This window comes from Hetaerina americana, unplaced genomic scaffold (assembly GCF_022747635.1).
Source record: "Hetaerina americana unplaced genomic scaffold, ioHetAmer1.1.p SCAF_4, whole genome shotgun sequence".
Taxonomy (NCBI): Eukaryota; Metazoa; Arthropoda; class Insecta; order Odonata; family Calopterygidae; genus Hetaerina; species Hetaerina americana.
The window spans coordinates 36,962,570-36,974,599 of NW_027286985.1; the positions used below are offsets into that span (position 1 = coordinate 36,962,570).

At 34.6% G+C, this 12,030-nt stretch overlaps 1 protein-coding gene across 1 annotated transcript in view; it reads right to left on the reverse strand.

Moving 5' to 3' along the window:
* Positions 1-3,635: 3,635 nt before the first annotated feature.
* LOC139692161 (uncharacterized) overlaps positions 3,636-12,030 on the reverse strand; it is a 129,048-nt gene continuing 120,653 nt past the window's right edge. The window contains exons 12-13 of the mRNA XM_071590224.1: positions 11,042-11,123; positions 3,636-4,104 (exon numbers count right to left, since the gene is read on the reverse strand). Coding sequence (XP_071446325.1) covers positions 3,636-4,104; positions 11,042-11,123 — 551 coding nt within the window. The remainder of the gene's footprint in view (positions 4,105-11,041; positions 11,124-12,030) is intronic.

Sequence of the window (12,030 nt, forward strand, 5' to 3'; positions counted from 1 at the left end):
GCAAGGACGTATGGAGGGGTGTGTTGGGCGTCAGCCATTTATGGAGAAATGTACAATTATCCATAAGTATGAATATACTATATATTAAACTACATTTTCACATCCCATGATAGATTAGAGTGCGCATGCATAAGCGGGGAAGAAGAAGTTAGAGAATAAGGTTTCTAGGGTAGAGTGAAGGCTTGTATGAAGGACTGAAAAGTAAATGTATAGGGATAACTAAAGTTGACGCAAGAGGAAGTCCAAGATGACAGTTTCCGGGGAGCTTTAGACACTGACCACTAAATCATAAACTGTCTATGATGATAATGATTTTTGGCCACTATAATTTACGTAATAAAAGTATTAGTTATTATGGGGGGTCAGCGGCAGATGGAGTCATTTACGCCATTGAGTGATTTGACCCATAAATAGGTGGAGGTTGGTAATTAAGCGATAGGTGAATAATTAGGTAGAGGTAGGATTGTCGTCCATGGGATGGAGGAAGAGTGCAAAGAAACCCGGTGTCCTACTCTTAACGAATGAAGCCAAGAGGTCTACAATTTAGCGTCCCATCCGAGGGACCGCGTACTCCAATAGAAGTGCTCTTCCACATAACACACCCCTTCTGCCACCCGATGGTTTCGGACCCCTGCTAGGGTGAGAAGTCAATAGACTAGCCACTGCATCACACCTGATCTTATAATTTACGTGCTTAAATTCTATCTTCCGTGAAAAACATGCTAAACTTCCATAATATTTGCTATTGTTATCACGTAAATGGCAAGATAACTTGCAACAAGATATCGGGGCAAATTGCCCTCAACCATAGTCACTGTCTTGCGGGGAGATGCCCCTGGAGCTGCGATGTACGTTCACCCTGGCGGCGGTCCCTAGGGCGGCCATCTGGGAAAAATTTTCTTAGTGCAGTTTTGAAGATACCACCACAGAATTGCTGAGTAGTCTGGGGATCATGATAGAAGCCCGAGTTAATTTTCACATGATGATTAGATCCTTTGGCCATTTCCACCCACTTATCCAAGATTAATGATTATCATTTGAAAAGTATCTAAAATGACATCAACAAAGAGCATAATTTATTTAATATAATTTATTCAAAACATATTTTACTATCTAGCTTAACTCTTAAATGAAATCTATGCTGGCAGCCTTCGAACCCGTTTGTATGTGTGCACTGCCAGGGCCGGCAGCCACACTGAAAGCCGGCCCTGCCGAATTTTTTTTTCTTGGACCATCGGGTTCTACAGTGAAATTTTGACCCCCCTTTAGGAAACCCCAAAAATTTTGTCCGTTTTTCTCTATCTCGCACCGTTTCCGAGATATGGCGTTTTAAAGGTTTTGCAAAATTTTCATTCCGAGTAGACCCAGTTCGACCCCATTTGGCAGTCAAATGGCGACTTGATAAAAATGGAAATTTTTCAATACTTTTAAGACGCTATAGCTCGGAAACGGTGCGAGATAGAGCAAAACGGACTACATTTTCGGGTTTCCTGTAAGGAGACCTATATCCCACTGTAGAACCCGATGGGCCAAAAAAATATTTTGGCAGGGCCGGCTTTCAACGTGACCGCCGGCCCTGGCTGTGAATAGATACAGACGGGCATGGATATGCCAGGATAAATTTCATTTGAGAGTTGAGGTAGGCTGTACAATAATATGTTTTGAACTAATTATATTCAATGAATGGGTGAAAATAGCCAAAGGATCTAGTTATCAGGTGAAAATTAACTCAGGCTTCCATCATGATCCCCAGAATACTCTGTACTTCTACATCACAAGGTGGTCTCTTCAAAACTGCATCTCAGATGTCACATTTGTTCATCAATATTGATCATATAAGGAACTGGGTCATGATGCATGCTTGAGAAGTGTTTGAATTTGATGATCCTCAATTGACAGTTAAAAATGCTTCAACAACTTTTAGAGGGTATTTTTCCATGACCATGAATCTGATCTTAGCAATTTGAGAGACTTTCTTTCTTCAACAATATTTCTGCAAGGATGCATTTGCCTTAGACTTAGGTTCTCACTCTGAAGAATGTTTGGGGAGTAGTGTTCTAGTCATCATTATTCTCAGTCTGATTTTTGAGAGAAATTTGTAACTTAATATTTTTATTGATTTTTTTTTATCCTTTACTGTCTAGTTTATTTTTTTATTCATCATTGTTTTCATAAATCACATGTTGTGTTTTATTCCAATACCTCCTTCATGTGGGCATCTACAAACATTGCCTCCAAGCCCCCTTCTGAATATGTTTATTCACATATTCACTCATAAAATACTCTTCATCCAGCAGTAATAATAAATCTCAAATAACTTCCTACTCCTTTTTTTAATTGTGGTCACACAATAGGGTGATGGTTATAATGGCACTAAACATTATGCAACAGAAAAGTCTTCCCAATGATCTTTCTCTACCTTCACCTTATGCCATTGAAAGTCATAGAGTTTCCTCCTATTTCTGTTATTCAATGTAAGATCATAAGGGGACATTAAATTGTACCTCAAATTTTGCTTGTAATATCTAATCTCGGTCAGATTTCTTCCCCAAGCATAACTTGGCCACAGCATAAGTAATTATTGAAGTTCCAAAGGTGAACATTTTCATATAATTTCACTGTAAAACCACCAAACAATGGACTATTTTTGAAAATTTTTATTCATTTACATAATTGTAAAAAATATTTTGATTTATACAGTTTCATAGTCATTTGCAAGGTCTAAATTTCATAAAATGAAAGCATTTTTAACAATAAATACAATATCTGCTGAAAAATGCCTATAATATTATACATCAAGGGCATCAATTGCATTTCAATAAATAAGTTTATCATGAATTAGTTGAGCAACTGACTATTATTTTTTTTTCTAGCCTTTTCAATTCCCTCATTCTTGATATGTATCAGATTGAGGAATCGAAACAAATTTATCATAATTATTTCTGTTAGTCTAATTAGGTCAAACATTGGGCAATGAAAAAAGATGATATTCTCATCAAGCTCACTTTAAATTTATCAAGTCATGCCCTAGTCAAGGATAGGTACTTAGTGTAATAAAGTGAGCTCAAGGGAATCATCAAAAAATTTCCTGAAATGTACAACTTGCTTCATCAAAAGATTAGTCTGTCAAAGCATTTTGGTGATGCTAAGCAGACATGAGCGATTTTCAAAGTTCCCATTAGTCAGTCAACTAACCCACAACTCTTGATGGCTCTTATGACATGAGAATGGTTACAATAAATTATTAAAGAATTACTCTTATGTTCATGAAGGAGCATGAGAAATAATTGTACAAAGCCATCAAAAATAGCTAATGTTTGCCCCACACTATTACATTTTTGAAGCATTCAGCAGCAACATGGCCATTCCAAATGATGATTTCACAATCATTAAAAGATACCTGGACTATATAAAACTATCAATATCAACAAAGAACCCAAAAATAAAGTACTCTGTATGATACTGAGTTCAACAAATGTAAAGAGCGATTATAAGTCAGCCAGCAATAATTACAAACGATAAAGTAACTGACACACTATTAAAACTCTCACACATCCAGTTTTGGTCTCATCTTCCTATATAAAAATCTTTAGTCCGTAAACAAAATAATATTCCAATTATTTCAATGACTCATTTCAAAATCTACTCCTCTGCTGTGACCTGGCTGCACCATTACGACCTTGCCATTCAATTTCCCGGTCCACTGCATTACCAATCGATCCACTGCTCCCTGACCTGCGGTGTTGCTGTGGCTGGCCACCATGGTGATGGTGGTGGTGGTGGTGATGCCTCTTCTTCTCCATTACTTCAGCTTCTGAGTGGCGCATCCTGTAGCCTGGGTCATCCAAAGTTTCCTTCCTTCGCAGAGGAGGGTGATGATGCATACCCTTTTCATTCGGGCCCAGTCCAACTAAAACGGGTCTACCCTTAGCACCAGCAGTTGCAGCCTGTGAAGATGACTCATGTAGATTCTCCCAGGCTTGTTTGTAATAGCGACCCAAACCTCCTTGACGGCTCTCAGACCCAGAGGATGATTCATCAAAGGAGGCTACGGTGTGGCTATCTGGAGATGCGCGATGGCGATAGTGCTGTGTTCCACGATTCCTGTGCCAAGTGAAAGCATGTTACCATGTACTCAAATAAAACAAAATTCTTCTTTAGATAATATGTAACACTAACTTAGGCTCAAAGTGGAATCAAATGCTCAAATAAATAGCTGATAACATCTTCTCCTAAAACCTTTGTGCCCACAATAATAAGTTGGTGCATATGTGTTTGGAAACTATAAGATCATATTCAGTTGAAATAATTTAAAATACCATGTTTTACACAATAAATTGTTATACTTTATGTAAATTATAAATACCAACTTCGTTTATTCAGTACTTGATCACAAATGGTGGAAAGATGGAAAAACAATTAGTTTATATCACTGAAATCTTATACATGATGTAAACTCAAAAGAATAAATCTATTTATTTCAAATATAAACATATTTTTTATTTTTAGCACATGTATCAGTGACCCAATTACCAATTAAAAATTCATATGCACAACGGTAAAAAATAAAGACTCTTCTAAATAGATGTGGCCATAGTCAGTGTTGGGGAACATTAACTCTTGGTTTTAATTTCAATATTGAGACTTTCAGTTCACCAAAGTCACTCAAATCGAAACAAATAAAGGGAATGTAATCAGCCTCTACTTCCCAGGTAACTACGAGGGTCATCCGGAAAGTAGTACCCGTTCGTGCCGCATGAAGTGCTGACGACGCGAGTAGCCGCTGGACGAGGTCAAATAGCTTCAGTGGCTTGTCTGCCTTCTCTGAGCCAAGTTGCGTGACGCTAGCATTGCCTGTGTTGTTTCTGTGATTGTTTACAATGTTTAAAAAAATTGAGAACGCCGCCAGTTGTGAAGTGAGGGCAGTGATTAAATTCCTCAATGCAAGAAACGTTCGCCCATGTGATATTCATCGCCAATTAAAGGAGGTGTATGGAGACAATGTAATGGACGAGTCGTCTGTTCGGCGGTGGTGTCGCAACTTCAACATGGGGAGGGGGAACACACACGACGATGAGCGTTCGGGGAGACCGTCTGTCATTACAGACCAACTGGTGAGCTCAGTTGACGAATTCGTGAGGAACGATCGGCGCATCACAATTGATGACATCTGTGAGCATTTTCCCAATGTTTCTCGAACAATTGTTCATGAAATTGTTAAACACCATCTGCATTATGCAAAAATTTGTGCAAGATGGGTCCCTCGCGTATCTCAATGAGCTGGCGGCGAAGGACTATGCAGCAGGAATACAGAAACTTGTCACACGTTATGACAAATGCCTTAATTTGCTTGGAGATTATGTTGAGAAGTAGTTTAAAGTATCCTCTTTCAAATAAAATTTTTTATGTTTGTTAATATTTACTTTTGTGTCTTTATTTCACGAACGGGTACTACTTTCCGGATGACCCTCGTATAAAATATATTTTGTGTTACTAATAAAACTCAGTAGATATTTTGAGTATTATGCAACCATTCTAACTTTTACAGGATCCTTAATTGAAAAACACAAAAGACTCGAAATTCTCTCAAGCTTAAAATACAAATTAGAAAACTAAACTTAAATTTATTGGCTAATGGAATTAGAAATAAGTACAGTTTAATATAAACTCATTTAGCAAAACTTTTCAAAGCAATTTTAGTTTATGCATTCTAAAAAAACACAATGGAAAATGTTACTGTAGACCAGTAATGGAGAGTATATTTAATGCAACTATAAATAAGGAAGAAGAACATAATCTGGAAAGCATTTTTTAAATTCCTCCTTTACCTAATCACAATAAAGAAAGTATTGTTTTGTATGACTCAAATGACATAAGAATGGTAACAATGAATTAAATTAAATAATTACCAAAAAGTCCTTGAAGTATGAGCAGGAATAAAAGTAATTATCTAATTAGAATGATTTAATGAAATCATCAAAAACAGCTGTACTTAGTTTATTTTACCCTCGTGTTACACTGTATTTTACCATGACTACAATATTATATTTTATAATGGCACCTTTTTATTATACTAGATATGAGATTTTCTAATAGTAGTCAGTGGCTATTTCAAATACATGTAGCCAGCTGGACTTTCCCTTTCTTCATATGGATCATTTCAAGTAAACATATTTATTATTCCCTCCTCTATATGTTACATACTAAAACTGAGAAACTCCCAGGACTATAAAGAAAATAATCTTAGCAATAATGCAAAAGCTAAATCCTCAATAATGTATTTTAATCTATGAACATTCATAACCAAAAAACTATATGTAAAAAATGGTAGTATTATTATTATTATTGTTGTTCTACCATAAAGGTAATTTTTTGTTGAGCACAGCCTAAATAATTTTAGAAATATACATTTACCTGCCTCTCCTTTAAAAAAAGAACAATCCAAAATTAGAAATCATGGCACTACAGTAAGTCCCTCTTCAATTCTGATAAATTCTTTCCTCCCTGCATTCCATCCTACATACCCATCCCAATCCTTCTCCTTCACCATTTTCCCAACATTCTCCATATTCAGTGTTCACATTCCATTGCAGATCGAAATGCCCTGAATCCATCTTTCCTGCCTCCTTTGAATTTCTCCCAATAAGCATCTCTCCTCCTCAACTATGTCTAGCACTTCCTCATTTGTTTTCCTTTCAGTTCACTTCACCTTTTCCATCCTTCTCCAAACCCACATTTCAAAAGCCTCTAATCTACGCCTAACCTCCTAATTTAATGACAATTTTTCACTGCACAAAACCATGCTACAAATCAAAGTTCCATATGAAGAACACTTTGACCATTTTGGTCCAAAACACTTACAAGATAGGTAAACGTTTTCACCTGCCCTAGTTGGTGCTCTCCCATTTCAATATTTAAATTAGCCTTTCTCTTTCTCAAAAACTGCAAAACCTTTGTTTTATTTATATTTATTCTCATCCCATACCTATCACACTCACCACCCTACAATGTACTCCCTTGGCTGACCTGAAAAACTAAAGCTAGGTCATTCACAAATCTAAATGATTTTCAATCATATCTCCAGTCCTTCCCATCATCATCACTTTCCCAGCATTTGCCCCTCTATTACTGTCTTCAGCATTCAATTTTCTCTCTGTATCTCCTACATCCACTTGTCCTGCCTTCTTTGAATTTCTCCTAATGACCTTCTTGATTCCCTAAACATGCTTAGCACTTCATTGTTTGTTTTCCTTTCCAGCCATCTTACTTTTTTCCATCCTCTCCCTCACCTACATATAAAAGATTTCCAATTTACAATCCTCCTCTTATAACAGCCAAGCTTCTGAACCATATAAAACTATGCTTCATATTAGAGTTAGATTGGTTCAACAAAAACAACCCATGTTAAAAATATAGGATTTCCCACAATGGCTAACATAATACCATTCATAATATTATTATTCAATCACAGAGAAAAGAACAGTTCATGGTCTTTTAAAACTAAATTTTTGATACAAGTGGAAATATATTATGCATAATACACCATTAGTTAATTTAAAGAACTATTGTGACTGATATTTAACTTTAAAAAGGAAAATTTAGGAAAAAAGTCAATTCCATTAACAAAAACTTACATGTACAACAGAACCCAATTTTTCTGGGACAACATTTTTTCACATTCTCTATCAAAATTTCAACAAGTAGTGTAACTATGATAATGAGAAATCACACACTCCTCACTTAAACTTATTATGAAATACCTACATTCACCCTAAATGGGTTAGCATGATCAATACCATGGGTAAAAACATACTAAAAGTTTAGTAGATATTAATTTCATCATTTTACCAATTAGTTAAGCAAATTCATTTGAAAAATCTCCTATTTTGATTGGAAAATGTTTACATGATTTTTATATCCAGTTGAAATGAGTGGATATCCTCTAAAATAAGTATCTGGCTACATTCTAATGGTGGATCCTAAAAGTAAAGTCAAAGTGTGCTGAAATATTATGTTTTTATGACTATCAAGATAAAATTTTAGCTCAATTTTACCCATGGGCACCAGCATTCTAATATAATTCACCTGTGCATAGATACATATGTACTTATTGCAAGAGAAAGGGGATGTCGATGAAAAAGATGTTAAATGAAGAAAAACCTATTGAGACGTATATTTAATTTCTTTTCTTTCTGACATAGTGTAGAAAATGATAACTTTGTTTAATAATAAGTACAGGAAAGGGAAAGTAGTGACATGTACTCTATGCAAAGGCAAAACTTTGTACTATGATTACATTTTCTTTCTATACGCCTTCTCCTTCCATTGAGCTAATTTCTACAAATATTTATAAGCTTATTTTTAAAGTTATATATTATCAAGTATAACTATCAAATTTCCTTAGACACACACACACACTGAAACCTTTACTGTTCCATTCACCAATATATTGGTAGGTTAAAAATTATCGAGCAAATGGCATTTAATAAAGATTAAAATTTAAATATGATGGTCAATTTTTTAGATAATATGTTATCATTTAAATTGATTAATTGTAAGATCATCCAGTATAATGTAATTCTATCATAGTTGGCTTTTATTGTGAAATTTAATCCTGTTATGCATTAGGGTAAAACATGAAATTTAAGTTCCACAGTGATAGGCTTGTAGAAGATGATTTAACCAGCCCCAATCAGAGAAATTATAAAATTTAATGAACAATTACATGCATGTAAGAAAAAGAAGGACATAAAAAAGATTGCTGAAATATTTATGCAAAATTATTTTTTAATGGAAATTTTATAACAGGATAAAAGTGTTTATCAGTTCAAGAAGAAGTTAGTCATGAACAATATTATAATCAGACATAAAACATAGAGTGTTCAAACAAATGTTTATACACAGTCACTACACCATACAGCAGAAATCAAGACATGTATGAAAATTCTAAATAAATGCTATACCATATCAAAATTCCTCCCAAGAAATTTCCATCATGGATATTCTTAATTCAGTTTGATACCAATCTTAACTACAGACAAAAGAGAGAAAATATTTAATCCTGCTCACTTGGAAGATGCCTACCATTTGACTAGAGCGATGGATTTGAGAAATATCCTGCACGATTTCGATAGCAGCGTGAAAGATCATCCCTTCTGCCGACACGCTGGTCGGGAAAAGGCAAGGCCAAGAAAGTGTACCAACTCTGGTCTCGAAGGTGTCGGTGATGGTTGCGGTTGTGGTGTAGAGGGGCCAGGGGGGGCAGGTTATGTGTTGACTCCTTTGTGCTGCAATGGGGAGAAGGGGATCCAAAAGTAGCTCTTATGCTTCTTCACTCTATGAACCCCAATCCCATGCAGTCACGTAGGAACATTTTTCGGACATCATCAAGTTACTGGTGACATCATCTATCATTTCTCCAAGGTGAAATTATATTCTTCCATAAGAATTGAAGATTACTTTACTTCTTTATGCTAAACTAATGTTTGTGCACCTTTCTAATTTCCTTTATAAATAAGCAATTTGCATTCATGGTTTTATTCTGAAACTCAAGTGTATGAGGGCTTTTGTCATTTAAAAATATAAAGAACCCTGGCTTGAGCAATTATTTGCAAATTTTCTTACTAATTTGTTTTGGATTCACTGATAGTTAGGCAATTATCATACCTAGGACTGATAAAGATAGATAATTGCTTTAAATGTCACTCTAAATTGTCTGCTGGCAATGCTAATAAATAAGAATACATAAATGCTTTCCTCAAGAATGGAAAATCATTAAATCCCCATGAGGTTGGGATACAAAGAAGAATATGAAGAAAATAGGCTGAGAGTTGTCAATTAGTCAATTTCACAACTATACCCTTGAATTGTGGATCTTAATGGATTACCTATACAAGGAGGACAGAATATGTGCCTCAAAATACTAAGTGGAGGAAAACTGAATCTAGAAATTCTATTCCATCTCATATGGATATTGTCTATCGAACATGATACATATCAGAGAGCTTTACATTTTCACATAAAAACAAAGGTTATTTGAATGTCAGAAGCTTTGAATGCAAAGAACTTAACAATTCAGCCATAACAATGTTCACTTCCCAATAGACATTTGAATCCTGAATAGTCCGTACAACCTGAGATAAAAATTACCATTAAAATATTTAATGTCATCAGTGACTTGTTAGAGCTTACTGTTTGATTGAATTGTTCCCACGTGTCTGCCTCTAAAATACATTTTTTATGAATAGCTATATAACTAATTTGGGGGAATATATTTCCTAGTTAGTGGTTTGCAGTGCAGTGGAAACAGAAAAATTGAAAATTGTGCTAACAATATGTTCTTTGTGCATTGGTCTCCTTTGTGCAATTATTACATATCACCTAAGCCAATTTCCTAAGCTATGCATAAACATACATTAAGAAGAATTTCATGGCCATTTCACAATATATGTACATGTTTTAAGTCTCTTGGATTAGTTCCATAAAATTCAATACTTCAAAGTAAGCATTATATTCAAAATATTTACGGCCTCCTATAAATTATTTTTCATTGACTTTCCATGAAATAGTGTTTCTCGATTCCCCTACACCTCATTATGATTGAAATTAGTAGAAAATAGAGTCTACATATGAGTCGCATCCTTCCCTGCAGCATATGTTAAAAATGTTTAATTAAAATGATTTTTTAGAGGTTTAATGGTTAGTGAAGAAGTTTAAGCTGTCAAGTTTAAGCACTAAAAAGAACATAGGGTTGGAGAAAACTGCTACAATTATCATTTTCTACCATACAAATCCACAGTATATACATAAAATCTTTGGAAAATGAACCGCAGTACTTCACCAAAGATACTAGAAAGAAACCAGTGGGAAATGCTACATTGTTTAGTCACATAGAAAAAGTTGAAGTTAGATGAAAAAATATTTGTAAATATGTAAAACTTAAGTATATCTTTTTTTGGGGAATTCATGTTATTGTTAGTAGGAATCACTCCATAATATTCTTATATTTGAGACAAACCTGAATGCATATGAAATTTCTTACCTTTTGACAATGATCACAATGGTGGTTATGATTGCTGCTAAGAAGACAAATCCACCAAATACTCCCAAAGCAATAATTGCACCTATGAGAAAAATATTTTCATTAATTGAGCATTTTAATTAGCTTTATATTATTCCTATTGAAATAATGAAGTCACCCTATTATTATTTCAAAACTCAATTGGAAAATTATATTTTCTATGATGATTATTTCTTGAAACAATTCTCTGTTAAAAATAAGAGCTACACTTTTTGGTCATTAAGTTCTATGCAATGGACCTTATCAAGAAGCAAGGCAATACAGGCATAAAAGCAAACATTTCTAAAATAAAAGACGACAATTTCACAAGAGTACATATATAATGCCCCAAAGAACTTGATTTTACAATAACATATACTTTTAAATGGTTCAATACATTATGATTCTCTTACAATTCTTGCCTATTATGGGGCTAACATTTGGAGTCATACCATGCCATAATGATTATTAAAACAGGCGTTATATTGATATATAGGGGCATATAAATTACAATTTAAAATTCATGATTTAACCTCAAGCTTCTCTATCTAGGCAGATTTTTTCATCAATGATTCCTTGTGCTTAAACTCTTTTTTTAATAAATCTTAGAGGGCTGTGGTAAATCCATAGGCTATTGAGTGTAGGTCCCCGAGTTTAAATCTTGGGTGATGCCATTGGTCAAATCCATCTAAAGAAATGTGTGATTTTCTGTGTATTTCTAATATGTCACATTAAGCTAAATAGTGACGAAATATAACTGATCCCCATTTACCTTTAAAGGGTGAATTTCAAATAACTTGGTGCTTGGTTCAGTGTTGTTGATTTAGTCTCAGTAGTTGAGATCTACCCTCACCTATCTACAACAACCTTCAGGATGACTACTATGATGATCATGATGATGGTAAAAATTTCAAGTTATGAAACAGTTTTAAGCAAAATTTCAAGTCTGGTTCCATTAAAAATTATAAGTT